This window comes from Dunckerocampus dactyliophorus, chromosome 3 (assembly GCF_027744805.1).
Source record: "Dunckerocampus dactyliophorus isolate RoL2022-P2 chromosome 3, RoL_Ddac_1.1, whole genome shotgun sequence".
NCBI classification, from domain to species: Eukaryota; Metazoa; Chordata; class Actinopteri; order Syngnathiformes; family Syngnathidae; genus Dunckerocampus; species Dunckerocampus dactyliophorus.
The window spans coordinates 37,525,963-37,542,745 of record NC_072821.1 but is presented as its reverse complement, the minus strand read 5'-3'; the positions used below and the strand labels follow the sequence as shown (position 1 = coordinate 37,542,745).

Sequence of the window (16,783 nt, the reverse complement as noted above, 5' to 3'; positions counted from 1 at the left end):
CACCACCACCACCTTTTGCCTCAAATTCCACCATTTTTGAATCTTGTCTTGTCACGGCAGGTACTTCATCGACCGGCACACGGACCTGGAGAGGCAGTTCAACATCAACGTGGACGACGGGAAGATCACGCTGGCCAAGCCGTTGGACCGGGAGACGGACATGTGGCACAACATCACGGTCACCGCCACGGAAGTCCGTAAGTCCAACTGCACAACGTGAAACATGAAACAGAGGCTTAACCACCAATACAAACCAGCTAGAGAGAAAGGTGAAAGCGGTCAGAAGAGGCGAAATTGACAGTGAGACATTGATGGATGGATTACGCCGCAAAGGAACACCCCCTCCTCCAACACACACTTGTGACTCCCCCCGACAGCAGCACTCAGGGAATAGACTGTGATTAGCCAGATGCCCTTTGGATGGCATCAGGATAGAGATGGGAATGCCTCTATTGCTCTTCACCCAAGAACAGACGCCCAAATTTAAGGGTGTGCTCCCACTCGGCTAATCGTACCGTGCCTGGGTCCATTCGACACCCAAAGTCTGGCAGGTTTGGCTCATGTGAGCACACTGATTCACGCCCACGGTACACTTGCCATCCTTTGGCACGTTTGGGAGAGGTAGTCCAGGATTCCATGCACACGCACGTACAGTATGCACCGAGTCACAGAATGAGTGTAATGCGATTGCTCCTTGTAGGTTATTAATAATAACCAACCGTTTCATCATGGAAATAAACACAAATGCTCGAAATACTCCAAAGGTTGAACACACAGTACTCTCGCTCACACGCTGCTACATTTGTGCTTGTAATGAAGACACGTCATTTCATTCATGCAGTCGCTCCTCTCACAAGTAATAAAGGACAGCCACCATTTGGCCCGTGAGAAATGATCAGACTCAAAATAAGATTGTAAATAATCCACACTGTCAGGTAAATAAAATAAATAATGGAAAATACATTATGAGACTGGAAATAATCCAACCAGTCAAGGAAATAAAATAAATAATGGGGAAAAAAAGGATCAGAGTGATTCGTAATAAGATTGGAAATAATCCACACAGTCATGGAAATAAAATACATAAGTAAATAAATGAAAAAATCAACAGAATGACTCACAGTAAAATTGGATATAATCCACACAGTCAGGTAAATAAAATAAATAATGGCAAATACATTATGAGACTGGAAATAATCCAACTAGTCAGGGAAATAAAATGAATAAATAATAAATTATCAGAGCGATTCGTAGAAGATAAGATTGGAAATAATCCACACAGTCATGGAAATAAAATACAAACATAACTAAATGAAAAAATCAACAGAACGACTCACAGTAAGATTGGAAGCAATCCACACAGTCAGGGAAATAAAAGAAAGAAAGATATCATGATAATATATTGGAACAAATCAATATCCGACTGGAAATAATCCAAGCAGTCAGGGACATAAAATTGATAAATCTACAAACAAATCATGTGGAAAAAAATAATTATCAGAATAACTCGAAATAAGATTGGACATAAACCTCACAGTCATGAAAATAAAATACATAAGTAAATAAATGAATGAAAAAATCAACAGAACGACTCACAGTAAGATTGGAAATAATCCCACAATCAGGGAAATAAAACGAAAAAAATACATAAATTACATAAATAAAAAGTAAAATTATGTGAACAACTCGAGATAATATTGCAAATAATCCATACAGTCATGGAAATTAAATAAATCAATAATAAAAATGTTCAGAACAACTTGAAATAAGATTGGAAATAATCCACAGGTACACAGTAAGAAGAAATAAGTAAGAAGTAAGTAAATACATACATGTTTTTAAAAAGACCAGAAATGATCAGATTGACTCCAAATAAGATTGGAAATAATTCCTACAGTCAGGGAAAATAAGTAAACAATTGAAAAATAAAGACAAATGATCAGAATTACTCAAAATAAAACTAGAAATAATTCACACAGTCAGGGAAATAAATTACATTTTTTTTTTAAATTGTCAGAACAACTCAAAGTAAGAATGGAAATAATCCACACAATCATGGAAATGGCAGCAGCAGAGTAGAACAGAAGCCAGAGGCACGAATGCGCACAAACTGTAGCGGCACAGTACGGATAGCGGCGTGACTGTGAGTACGCTAAAGCCGAACCCCTCCAAACTCCCGGCGATGCGTCGCGTTGGTACGGTGTCGCTATCTGCAGCCGCAGTCACTCGGGCTTGAGACTAACCCCCCAAAAACCAAGCCTTTCATTAGCCTCACAATTAATGTGCGCTTCCTTTGATTAAGCACAGAGGGGCGGCGACAGACACCGAGGAGAGAGGGCGGGGGGACAAGTTCCAAGTGGTGTAAATTCCTCTTCCAGTCGCTTTAAGGGCTACATGAAGCTTTATCGCGACGTACAGCCCCCCTGAAACAATCTCTATGCAAATAAAGTCTTATACGCCGGCTAAAGCTGTTTGTAGCTCTGCCGGCAAGATTTTCCACCTAGTCAGTGAGTTTTTTTTTTTAGGGGGGGCTCCACAGATGTTCTTTAATCTGTAAGGCGTGTCTTTAAAAAAAAAAAAAAAAAACAGTGTTTATTTGCTACGTGTTAATGTTCCAACGCAAATTGACTACTGAGCTGTTTTAATTCAATCAAAACTCAGCAAATTGGTGTGCGCGTTGCCTCGGCGGGCTCAAATGCTAATTGTGCAACGTCGCGCCATGTACAGTGTTAACGCAGGCAAGCGTGCAAAAGTCTCAGGACACCGCTGTAATGGCCTTTTTCACAATTTGACAGAGCAAGAGTAAATAAATGTAAGGGGACACATGCTGTTGGCAGGATACACAATAAATACTAACTGGTTTGCTCAAAGGGGTCGTCCACGGAACAAGGAAGAAGGCATTTCATTTTGGCGCCGCCCCATGGGTTGCGCTCAGAATGGTTTGGGAGACACCCTAGCATACCCGCTATGTAATACAGATATCCTCAAACTGTATGACCATTAGTCAAATGACATTTTGCTTCATGGTGGCCGTGTTTTTCAACCAATCTTGCTCAAATTTGGCACACTTGCGCTTGTTAGTTCCCTAAAGATGTGTACCAAATTTGGTGGTGATTCAATGAAACCTCATGAAGTTATGGTTTGTGTGTGAGAAATTTCAAGTCAATGTAACTTTCTGATGTAATAACAGCGCCGCCATGTGGTGTATCTGTCAGAAAAATAATACAACACAGTAGGTGTTCATGTTTTGGCCAATTTTCACCCTTTTGTGTGCAGCGGTTCCAGATTAGAAAAGTTACAACATGGGGTGACCTCATTTTTTCGCATGTAAATGACATTTACGGCGCCCCCTATGGGTTGTGATCAAAATGCTTTGGAATACGTGTTAGCATTCATGTAATACAGATATTCTCCAACTTTTCTAGACAAACGGTCAATGACTTATGGACAATTAGTCCCAGTGGTGCCCCTGCAAAGCTGTTTTGCTTAATGGCTTTGTGGTTTAATAACAGCGGCATCATGTGGTGGATCTTTCAGCCAAATAGTAGCACAGGCAACACAGCATGGGTGCATGTTTTTGATACATTTTCCCTCTTTTGTGTGCAGCGGTTGAAGAGTAGAAGAGTCATTTTTCATCCTCCTCCATGAACCTGGCTAAACAGCAGACAAAGTGCTAACAGTACATATTGTGTTTTATGTTCCTAGACAGGGGATGATTGGTCGTTAGTCCTCTTCGGAGCACATTAATACATCATTTTTCACGGCTAACTAATAAAAATAATAACAATTAGAAGCCTTTTCAGGGACCCTCAGAGGTGACTGTCAGTTAGCAGCGATGAATAATCAAAATCTCATTGAATTAAAGTGCCTCTTACTGTCTTTTACCAACGACTCATTAATATGCTTTTTTTTTTGTTTAACACTCATGTTTTAAACATGGCGGTGTACGGTGGAGGTGTGTGTGTGTGTGGGGGGGGGGGGGGGTTGGGGTTGTTCAAAAGCACTTTGAATTGTTTCTTTGTGTTTTGCATCACTGAGAGGTAGATTGATGCGCCTTATCATCCGTCCTCCCATCAGCTCAGGAAATGAAGGGAGAAATAAAGACGGAAAACAAAGGAAATTAAAAGTAGGTCACGTAATTTAGCTGGGATTTTCACGCACCGCCTCGTGTTTGTCTTTTCTTCCATCCGTCTTTGTGTGTGTCTGTCACTCCATCTCCTCAGGAAACCACAGTCAGATATCCAGGGCGGTGGTGGCCATCAGGGTCATGGATATAAACGACAACGCCCCCGAGTTCGCCACGGAGTATGAAGCCTTTTTGTGTGAAAATGGAAAACCCGGACAGGTAAGGAAAAAAAAAACTGTCATAATTGGCTGCAGCAGGCCTGAAAGAAATAGGAGAAAAAAATTTAAAGAAATAAAGAGGCCACTTTGATATTTTTCACCTTTTTTTGGTCATTAAACTTACTAAAAGCAAAGTAATGTCAATCAAAATATGCCAAGAAGTTAACTAGAATTAAAGAAAAAACAGAATAGCAAACTAAAATAGAGGCCAATGCATTTTTTTATTTTTAGACTTTTACAGTCAAATATGATCTTTTGATCTAAAATTACATTATTTTCCGAAGTGTAAGTCACTCTTTTTTTCATGGTTTGGCTGGTCCTGTGACTTATACTCCGGAGCGACTTAAATATGTGCACTGACAGCCACGAGGGGGCACTCTAGCCTTGTGTGCCAGCATCTGCTACTCCTGTCACTCCTGCGCCACTGAAAATATACAATGCAAACATCCATCCATCCATCCATGCATTCATCCATCCATGCATCCATCCATCCATCCATGCATCCATCCATCCATCCATCCATCCATCCATCCATCCATCCATCCATCCATCCATCTTCTATACCGCTTCCCCTCTTTAGGGTCGTGGGACAATGCAAACATCAAATTCTAAATACAACTGACAAAGACGGAACACAAATGCCCCCAAAAAGATTATCGTATGCTGCAAGTAAATTAGTGATGTGATGTGAAATGTTCTTGGTGTCTGGTTTTATATAATAAATTCAAGCAATTATTTTTCTTTTGACATTATTCCAAGCACGGTGGCCTAGTGGTTAGCATGTTGGCCACAATCAGGAGATCGGGAAGACCTGGGTTCGAAACTCCCTTGGGTATTTCTGTGTGGAGTTTGCATGTTCTCCCCGTGCATGTGTGGGTTTTCTCCAGGTACTCCGGTTTCCTCCCACATTCCAAAAACATGCATGTTAGCTTCATTGGAGACTCTAAATTGTCCATAGGTATGAATGTGAGTGTGAATGGTTGTTTGTCTATATGTGCCCTGCCATTGGCTGGCCACCAGTCCAGGGTGTACCCCGCCTCTTGCCCCAAGTCAGCTGGGATAGGCTTATTTCAACAGCTAAGTCAAATGATGTTCTTATGTCAGATTATGTTCTGCTTATGATTATTATTATTAAGTCTTCCAAGATACAATTTTAATAAATGAAATGAGCTGAAAAGAAAGTGAGCTATTTGGAAAATAAAGCTTAATTTCCCATTTTCAGTTATTAAAATTATTTTTGGAATTTTTAAAAATAAAAATATTTTTAAATTAAGTTACACTTTAAATTATTATTCCAAAAAATATTCCTGAATATGCAAATGGCGGCCAATGCATTTAAAATATGTACTGTACATATATAGTAAGTGATTTTTCATTGTGGGCCAAATCCTCCTTCGTAATGTTGTGGGGGTTTATTTGGAGAACATGAGGGCCAATAAAAAACTAGCCACTGCCTCCAAATGGCCCCCGGGCCGGACTGTGGATACGCCTGGGAGATGAGGAATGATAGCCTTAATTATTTCACAGACAAACCTCTGGCCCCCTTCGCTGCACACAAGAGCGGTCGGGATTGATCACAGCGCATCATCATTCAAGAAGGTCTTTCATGTCCTCCTCCAGATGGCACGATGCATCGCCCTGCCAAAAAACCTCAGACGGGTGCTTAGCATTCCCCCCGTCTCATCAATCCACCTCATTCAGCGCATCTACATGTGTCGGATGCACTTTTATTGCAAGCGAAAAAAGTAGAAAGGAGTGGAAAGCGTCCCGCTGGGCCTGAATTCTAATTCCCAATCAATCCCAAAGAGCACGATAAAAGCAGAGCTGACAGATTAGCAGATAGAGCCGCTGGCCTGAGACCGGACAGAACGCCATTGATAGGAATCTGGATCTCCGCACCGTGACGAGGGCAAATATTCCATCAGTGCTGCGATGCAATCTGCTTCCTCTTCTGAATCCTGTTCTCCACACAGGTGATCCAGACCGTCAGCGCCGTGGACAGAGACGACCCCATCCAGGGACATTACTTCGAGTACCGTCTGGTGCCTGAGATGCTCAACAATCCCAACTTCACCATTAAGAACAACCAAGGTGAGCAAACACCAGACATTTGGGATAGATCAGCAGTGACTATCATGATCTAAAACTCTTCTTATTTATCGACGCATAAAACAAAGACAAGCAAAAATATCATGCCAGTCTGGAAAGTTCCTCAGAGTTCCTTTTAACTTTAATCCAACGCACGGGATTTGGTGCATTTAGATGTTTTTGTAGCTTCTGTCATCACTTGGGTAGAATTTTGCTATCTTTGTTGTGTATGTGAATAATTCTGATACGATGATATGAAGTTTTTTCAGCAACCCCCTTGAGAGAGCTTGTTTATGTAGTTTGTCTCCTTATACACACGCTGGATTACCTTGAGATTATAGATTATTGTTATTATTTTGAAATCCAATAAAGTACATTCTTTTCAAAAAGGGACACACATAAGCGGGAGAAGATGAACGATGGATGAATGGAAAATACAATAAAATAAACAAAAAAAATAATAAAATAGCCCTTGTTGGTTCCCCCTTTTCTACAGATGATATCAAGTAGATCGGCAAACCTTCAAGTTCTGCTCCAAAGTAATCAAAGCGCCAGAACAGTAATCCCTCCCCACTTTGCACTTCAAATTTTTCCACTTTACTCTATCACGGTTTTTACAAAAACACATGAATGAATAAATCATGCTGTTTTAAGGTTCTACAGCCTATTAGTATATTTATAGTAGTATATTTAAGCACATTCTATGTGCTTTTTGCATAAATTAAGCATTTTCAAGCATAAAAATGGCTATATCACCTAAAATGCAAATATAAGGCATTTAGAAAACACGTTCAAAGACGCTGCGAAAACATGTAGTATTGTACACTGGTCACTAGGTGTCAGTGATGTTACTGTAATGTTGGCTGAGACAGCCAAGCTTTATTGCAGGGTTGAATGATCTCACAACCGGCATGATAATCCCTAACACGGGCTACTGTTGCAGCCGCAACGCACGCCAAACTCTGCACCCCCGACGTCACTTCCTGTCCATCCCCTCACTCAGCTCCCCTAGCAACAGAACACATTTACAGCAACACACACAAGCAGGAGTCTATTTATGTCTTTCTCTTATTATGTCTACTATATTGGATGAAAGGAGTGTAAAGGGGACTATGGGGGTGTTATTTCATGTCCAGAGGGCTCTAATAATGTTAAAAACACATCAACTGTCTAGTGTGTAAAAGCATTACCTTACCTTTTGTCCAAATTCCAAATTGGTCAGCACGCCATCTTGTGTAGAACACCGGTGGGTTTTGAGGCAGACTAAAATAAATGAGCTCCAAATGGCTTTTTCCTGCTACTTTTGCAGCCTGATGTACGGTGACTTCCTCGCTACATCGTGACAGATGGCACCGCATTTATATCTGCTAAATATGCTCATTGCTTGTTTTTTTGGTTGTTTTTTTTTAATTCTGCTGCCCATCCAAAGTGCTGGTGCTGAACAAGCTGTGTTCACCATGACGTGTAATGTTTTCAGCTCAGGGCAAAATCCATTCATATGGTAGCAGCCTTCTGTTTGGACACACAGGCTGCAGGCTAACACTGCAGCCCACTCTGACGGGTGGCTCACACAGGCCATAAAAATCAGGTCATCAAAAGAGGAAAAAAGGAAAAAAAAATACAAGCCGTTTTTTTTCCTCCTGATAACATTATTTATCTTACTTTGGTGTACAAGCTGGTATGAAAACAACGGGAAATGTAACAGAAAGTAATATTGCAGAATGCATAGACTGAGGATCTTTTCAGGTTTTTCACTTGTGTCTGCGTACATTGGAGATTTTAGGTCTGTATTTTTACAATTTTAAAATATTATACAGTATATACAATTTAAAAATTATGATTGTTGCTGTTATTAAATAATATTTAATAATATATAATAATACGAACAATACTGTATTATATAACATGTATTATTCCAAATAATAATTATTAATAGTAGTAGCCATGTTTATTTTTATAATAATAATAATAATAATAATAATAATAATAATAATAATAATATACTTATTAGTAGTAGTTGTAGTAGTAGTAGAGGTAGTAGTAGTAGTGGTACTAATAGTAGTAATAGTATTGTTGTTATTATTCTTATTATTTATTTTATTTGTAATCATAGTAATAATAATAATATTAGTAGTAGTAGCAGTGGTAGTGTTATTATTAACAGTGTTGTTATTATTTTATTGTTTTTTTTAATTTTTAGAACAATAATAGTAATTTAAATAATACACATATAAATGACTATGATTATTAATATTATTACTAATAATAAATTGTTGTGATTGTTTTAAAATATTAATTAATAATTGTAATAGTTATTACAATTATTATATGTTTTTGAATAATAATCATTTTTATTAGTAGTAGTAGTAATAGTAATGGTAGTATTTGTAGTCGTAGTGGTAGTAGTAGTTGAAGTGTCGTGTTAACCGTGGCCATCGTTGTTACCGTGCCTTTTCCGCTACTGACGTTCTTCTGTCTTCTGATTGGCTCACCTTATGATGAGACGCCATAGCGCCACCACCTGATGCTTGTAGCTCAACCTCCGGGATGAACCTTAACTCAGATGAAAGGTGAGCGACGCAGGCTGCCATCTTTGCGCTCGCAAGATTCTCCTTGGCGCAAGACGATGGATGACATGAAAAGAGTGATGATGGTGATGTTGCACCAGCAACTCTCTCTCTCTCTCTCTCTCCTTTTTTTGCTGTTTGTTTTTGTGGAGCGAGAGCGTTTGTTCTCGCACACAATGTACCCGGCAGGAATCAAAGCAAATACACGCTGCCGTTGTTCTCCATACATTCCACGCCGCAGCAGCCACTCGTCTACATACTGGAGCTGCTGTGCACAAGAAAGGAGGGCCGTGCCGGCGCATCCCTCAGCACTCCAGCGACTATTTCTGTCTGTGGCGGCGGCAGAAGACACTTGACTGAAGAGTGTCAGGCGCCCGCATGGCGCTTTTGTTTGGGATGATGAGTGTAATCACTGGGGGGTGCTCACACAAGAGGTGAGGGGTTGGAGGAATGCTCTTCAAGATATTGGACTTTAAGTGCGACATACTTGCTGGAGATTGCATCTGTTAGTTCAAAAAAAAATAGGTTGACTTATTTGCTGAAGAAAAACAAAATGATCAACCTTACAGCTCCCACGTCTGTAGCTGACTGATGGATTGTGAGCATTTTAGGATGTGTAGTGAAGCCTAGCGTTACTGGAAAGGTGTCCACTTGTGAGACTTTCACCCAAACGGGTCGTTTCAAACCGTTTTTACAAAACACGCTCGTCTCACTGGATGGGATGCTGCTATTTTTGCCATCAAAGTCTAGCGAGACGTTGACCCGTACTCGAGGACGAGCCCGCCACAATAGATCTTCATTCCCCGGCGGTGAACCTATGAGCGATCCAAATGAGAAGAGACACTCCGGGGCCTCTCGGCGCCGCCACTTGCAAGACGATGAATGCGAGCATATGTTCGCATCAATTACTCAAATTGTCCTACAAACGCCAGCGTCTTTGCCAGTCATCTTTGTAGTCGAGCATCATCAGTGGTCTGCATCTTTGAAGCAAGGGTGGACTTTCTATAAGATGAGGCAGCACTTCATTACCTGGACAGTTGAACATTTCCGTTAGCACTGGTGGAGAGAAGAATTCAACTGCTCAACGACAGATCTGTCTTTTTGGGTATTTATTCTGCAGAAGGGGAAGACGGCTTTTAGAGACAGAAGGACTTAAACCCACGAGCAACAAAGCATAGACATTAATGCGTATTAGCAGACGTAATGTATTTGTTCAAATCAATTGGCCGAATGCTAAATGTAAGATTTCCATCACACGGTCATGTTTTAGAATCTGATTTTCCAGTACGGAACATCCAGTACGGGACAGAGACGTGAGCGAGGGACAGGAAGCGTAACTGCCTCGCCATGTAGTCGCACGTCATCAAATACAGTGCAGCCCAGTCTTTAGCTAGCAGAAGTCATGGCGAGTGGTAATGGCGAGGAGAAATGAGAGCTCGAGAAACCCTATCACATCGTTAAAGTGTCTTGTTTGGGCGCACCTCGTTTTTCCACTGAAATTCATAAACGGACAAAAACAAGTGGATAAGATGACGGCAGTGTGCCGCCGTGGTTCAGTAGCTGCGCTTCAGCCAATAAGGAACTTTCATGTATGAAATATAAACTAATAATTCACACTCTTCAAACGCTTACTGTTGTACTTTCCTAAAAATAGACCTCGTATACAATTATGTATTATTTCTTATTTTTTGTAATCTGAACTTTGACTGAAATGATTGAAATCATAAAATTATGAGATATTATATATGATATGATATTATCTATAATTTCACAAGAATAAATTCAAAATAATATGGGAAAAGTTACAATTTTACAGGAAAATTTAAGTTTACGGGAAAATATTGCAATGGGAAAAGAGTCTGAATATGAATAAAAAGTTCAAAATTTAAATGAATGAAAAAAATATTCCGAAAAAAACTTTCAGATGAAAAAGTCTTAAGTTTATGAGAAAGAAGTTACCATTTAAAAAGAAATAATATTGAGAAAATGTTTGAGGAAAAAAATCAAAATTTTATCAGAAATTATTGAAATTTTCCATCCATCCATTTTCTATACCACTTTTCCTCATCAGGGTCGCAGCGGTATGCTGGAGCCTATCCCAGCTGACTTCGGGCGACAGGCGGGGTACACCGCGGACTGGTGGCCAGCCAATGGCAGGGCACATATAGACAAACACTCACATTCATAGCTATGGACAGTTTAGAGTCTCCAATGAAGCTAACATGCATGTTTTTGGAATGTGGGAGGAAAAATCACAAATGACAGGAAGGAGGAAGTGAGAGAGCGTCGAGGAGTGTAGTGTGCAGAAGGTTACGCATTGCAGAAAATGTTAACACATCCATGCACGTGCACGTGTGTGCACGTTAAAATTGTAGTAGTTTATGTGTTAAAAATGTAGTAGTTCATGGTGTTATTAAATAAATAAATTGTTATTTTGATGTAATACAACCCCTTTTTTGTGTTGTTTATGTTGGTATAGTTGTTTAGATACTTCAACTGTCGCAAAAACACAAAATATTTGTGTTAAAGTGAAAGTTATGCTTGAAATGTATGTTTTTAAAAAAGTTGTTTTTATTTCTTTTTAGTTGGGAACTGATATTTTCCTGAAACTTACCTATGTTCTACTGCTGATTACTAAAGAACAAAAAAAGGTAGAAGCAAACGTATTTTTTCTGATGAAAGATGACAGTCTAGTCCTTCTTTTGCTGGTTCCATGTTTATATAACCATAGAACGCAATGCGTCTGTGTAGGCTCTCAGTCGTACAGGAGTTGTCCATCGAGGAAAAGGCTTCTTGAGACGTCATCTGTACTTCTGTGTAGAATGTAGTGCTCATTGGGGAAACTAAGCAAATGCTCCAAAAAAGGCTTTATCAACATCGCAGGGACAATGCTAGTGGTCCTCAATCAGCAGTACATCTACACCTGAAAGCTACCAATCACTCTTTTCAGGACAGCGAGGTTAAGATTTTGGCCAAAGAAAACAGATGGTTTGAAAGAGGAGTTAAGGAAGCTATTTTTGTCAAACAACAGAACCCATCATTGAATCGGAATGGTGGTTTGAGGTTTAATTTGGACCCTGTGTTCAGCAGGTTACTGAGACCAAAACCCACAGCTCTTAGTCTTGCAAATGAGGTGAAGGCAGGGCCGAGCCAGAACAATAGATGCTAACAAGCCAGTATCAGAGTCGTTCATACCCAATTCAGGGAGCGACACTTCCCTTTTATCGTAGGTGTGAATAACAGGATAGGATTATACCACTGCTCCGCCCAGGCTTAGTGTAACGAACCAATAGGAGGAGGGTGTTGGCACACCAATTCCGCCCACTCTTACTGTATTTAAGGCCTAAGCTACCAGCACTTATTAGTTTGCTGACGAAGCTCTTCGGATGAGGAGCGAAACGTCCGACACCTTCTACACAGAAGTACAGATGACGTCTCAAGAAGCCTTTTCCTCATAGAACGCAATATTCTGTGTGCCTTGAAAGATCAGTCAAAATCATCTAAAATGGCCGTCACTGAAGGGGTTGTATTTTGAAAAATGGCTGGGATTGATGAGTTAATTTGAGAATTGCCTCCTAGAAGTTTTCACTTTTTTATGTTTGGTTTTAAAAGTCATTAAAGCTGTTTACACAAAAGCTAAGCAGTGTTGCATTTTGTTCGCATGCTGTGCCCAAAAGAAACGGAAGCGGCATACGGTTACACACGTGATAACGACAGCCGCCTTGTGAGAGAAGGCCTCTTTTCGCATTCCCCGTTAAATTGCACTTTTGAAAAAAACCCTCTGAAATCCATCAAGATCCGATGGTGCCGTGACGACTGATGTGGAAATTAGTTCTCGTCTCCAAGCGCCTTCCCCGTGTGTGTTTTTCACACCTCCGCCTCGTCTTCCTCCTCCGCAGACAATTCCATCAGCGTCCTGGCCAAGCACGACACCTTCCGCCGGCAAAAGCAGGAGATGTACTTCCTGCCCATCATCGTGACGGACAACGGCAATCCGCCCATGAGCAGCACCAACACCTTGACCATCCGCGTGTGCGGCTGCAGCAAGGACGGCATCGTGCAGTCCTGCAACGTGGAGGCGTACGTGCTGCCCATCGGTCTCAGCATGGGTGCCCTCATCGCCATCCTGGCCTGCATCGTCCTGCTCTTAGGTGAGAGTCTCCTTCCCATTCCAGCTTTGGGGGGATCTTTCCTCTCTCCCCATGCGGGTGATACAGCTTGACCTCCTTTCTTGTCTTTGTCCGTCTTTCTTGCTGGCGTCTTTTTCGGGACAGTAATAGTGGTGCTCTTCGTGACGCTGCGGCGACACAAGAACGAGCCGCTCATCATCAAGGACGACGAGGACGTGCGCGAGAACATCATCCGCTACGACGACGAGGGCGGCGGCGAGGAGGACACGGAGGCCTTCGACATCGCCACGCTGCAGAACCCGGACGGCATCAACGGCTACCTGCCTCGCAAGGACATCAAGCCCGACCTGCAGTTCATGCCGCGCGCCGGCCAGCACTCGGGCCCCAACGGCGTGGACGTGGACGAGTTCATCAACGTGCGCCTCCACGAGGCCGACAACGACCCCACGGCGCCGCCGTACGACTCCATCCAGATCTACGGCTACGAGGGCCGGGGGTCCGTCGCCGGCTCGCTCAGCTCGCTGGAGACGGCGTCGTCCGACTCGGACCAGAACTATGACTATCTCAGGGAGTGGGGGCCGCGCTTCAGGAGACTTGGGGAGCTCTACTCGGTGGGCGAGAGCGACCGCGAGACCTGACCTCTGGCCTGCTAGACCACCACCCCCCCAAAAAGACTTTTTTTTCCTCTTGTCTGTGTATTAAACGCTAGGGGCTTTTAGAAAAAAGAGGCCACTTTTTCTATTCTTCCTATAGAGTGAGGTCTAGCAGTCGTCATCCACTACGCATCGTACTTGTCCAGCTGATCTTTACTAGGAGATTCTTGTGGAGTGTAACTTAGATTCCGTGGTGGAGTGTCTAGCAGTATTTTGGGTGTTAGTCATTGGCCGTGACTTCCCGTAACACAGAGGACGGACTGACTGGGGGAAGCGGGGGGAAACGCGGGACGACAAAGCAATACTCGGTCTACATTACTACGATGAATGTATGCGAGGGTGTGAGCGGTGTTGGCTTTGACGGTGAACTTTGTTCTTTCATATGTTCTTTGGCGGCCACATTTATAAACTTCTCTAGAAGCCCGCAAAAAAAGGCTCGCTTTATACGACAACTCTTTGTATTTACACGCTACAGGCGGCGCTGCGCTCGCCTATGAAAGATAACGTGAGGATCAACACAGAAAAAAAAAGTAACCATGAGAGAAATGTAGAAACTCTGAGGCCTTCTTTTTACAGAAGCAAGTTCAATACAATTGTAATCGAATGCTTTTTTTGTTGTTCATTCTTGTTTTTTGGATATCTTCTCTGAAATACTGCATTGACCCGAATATAAGACGATATTTTTTTTTCCACGAAAGATATGTCTTCAAAAGATGGAAGATTTCTACATGCAATCCAACAGGTGGCGCCAAACGACTTCTCCCCAGAGATTTTCTTCCTGTCACTCACACTCACACACGCAGACATCAGTGATCCGGTGTCTCAAAGGTTGTTAGCAAGGGGTCGTCTTATATTCGACGCCTATTTGTATGTGCAAAGCAACAGGTGGTGCCACACGACTTCTCACCGAGTGAGTCAGAGCATTTCTTCCTGTCACTCACGACGAGTTGTGACGCTTGAGTCATGACATAAAGAGGGGTTGTCTTATATTTAGGGTCTAAAGGTTTGTATGTGCAAATCAACAAGTTCTCATTCAGGGCTTTTCTTCCGGTCCTTCACACACACCAACGACTTGGCGTCACAGAGCACAGAGACCCGGTGTCTCAAAGGTTGTTAGCAATGGGTCGTCTTATATTTGGGGTCTCAACGTTTGTACATGCAAACCGACAAGTGGTGCCATATGACTTCTCATTCAGAGCTATTCTTCCTGTCACTCACACACATGACTGACCTGACAACACACAGACACAGACCCTGTGTCTCAAAGGTTGTTTGCACGTTAGCAAAGAGGAGGCATCATATGAAGCTGATTTTAAGGTCAGGGTGATGAATGAGGAAGAGTCATACATAAAATATTAATTAAAATAAGAATATACAGTTTTGCCTTTGAAATTTGGTTCTTGAAAAAGAGAGCTGGTCTTATATTCGGGTCAATGTGGTGCATTGCCTTTCTGTGCTGACAATTCCAAGTGAGTGTTTCTCCACAAATGTTCTTTTCCCTTTACGTCGTCACAACAGCGCCACTTCATCGCAGCTCAAAGCGTAGATTAGACAAACGATCAGACCTTTTCTGCTACTTGCTAATCCCGTGTAAAATCTCTCATTGACAATTTGTCATCCAATTGCATCGTTCGCCCTAAAAAAAGGGCGCAGATCCAGCCCATATTGTGCGTACACTGTATGATATGAATTTAAATAAAAAACAATGGCTTGTGCTGTACATAGCTAACGTCATTAGCTTCCAATGAGGTGGTAGGTTTTGTCTCTGCACGTTAGCTCTTTGCACAGAACTCCGGCAACGGCACTACACGACAGAAACACCAGAACACAGTCGACTCAACCACGTCTATGGAATAATCCATTCTACCTGTCACCTTTTTTCTACTGTGCTTTACTGCTTATCAATGTGTATGTTCAATTATTTACTCCCTGTACTGTAATGGCAGATTACCCTGTATTGTTTCCTACTTTGTCAAATATATTTTTATAAATAGCGCTGAATGGCTGCAGTCTGCTACTTCCACGGTGGAAGATCGCAAATCGGCTTGGACGTAAAAGGGAGAAAAAAAAATGCGCAATTTTTTCTTATGCGTGATTGTGGGGGAACTAACCAAAAATGCTGTTTCATGCACGAGTTCTCGTCCTGGGACCCACATTTTTTTATGTTCATGTGACCACACCAAACCAAGCCATTTATTTTGATACAGTTTTTTTTAAATAGCCTACGCATTATTTTTAAACAAAATGCCTTAAAAATTAAATTAAATTAATACAAATAAAAAAATATTAAATATCACACCATCATAAGACACCATCAACAATTCTCCCATGGCCACGAGGCCACGAGGCCACGAGGCCACGAGTCCACGCTTTTATTGCGGTCAAACAAAGCAATTTTCAAATGATTATTCTTTAAATAACCTATGTCATCTTTTTAAACAAAATGCCTCAAATGATTAAATTAAATGAACATTATAATAAATGAATTACCGATAATAAATACAATTAAATAAATAAAATACATTTAAAAACTACAAAACATTGTCATGAGGCCATGTCCCCCTTTTACTGAGGTCAAACCAAGCAATTTTAAAAGTATTGTACTCTAAATAACCCATTACAACAAAATGCATTAAGTGATTACATTTAAATTGAATTAAAATGATAATATAAAAATAATAATATGATAATATAAAAATAAAATAGTTACATTAAAAGGATAATAAATAAAGTAATAATAAATACAAATACATAAATAAAATGCATTTTAAAACTAAAACAATATGGTCATGAGACTATGCCCCAGTTTTATTATAATAATTATTCATCTTTAAATAGATAAATACATTTTATAAACAAAAGGCATTGAATATAATTACATTTAATTTGTACTACAAAAACACAAATAAAATGAATTTGAAAAAAACAATTGGAGTGCATGTAACACGCAAGACTTTCACACCAACATTTATAAAGCGCAGGCAGAGGTAGATAAAGCTGC

General features: G+C 41.1%; 1 protein-coding gene across 3 annotated transcripts in view; it reads left to right on the top strand.

The window, feature by feature from the left end:
* cdh8 (cadherin 8) overlaps positions 1-15,778 on the top strand; it is a 157,401-nt gene extending 141,623 nt beyond the window's left edge. For 2 of the 3 annotated variants that reach the window (XM_054770545.1, XM_054770544.1), the window contains exons 8-12: positions 61-197; positions 4,224-4,345; positions 6,318-6,435; positions 12,899-13,150; positions 13,274-15,778. In XM_054770545.1, the coding sequence (XP_054626520.1) occupies positions 61-197; positions 4,224-4,345; positions 6,318-6,435; positions 12,899-13,150; positions 13,274-13,767 (1,123 nt within the window). In that variant the 3' untranslated portion in view covers positions 13,768-15,778. The remainder of the gene's footprint in view (positions 1-60; positions 198-4,223; positions 4,346-6,317; positions 6,436-12,898; positions 13,151-13,273) is intronic. The other variant, XM_054770546.1, reaches the window with a different exon arrangement.
* The last annotated feature ends 1,005 nt before the right edge of the window (positions 15,779-16,783 follow it).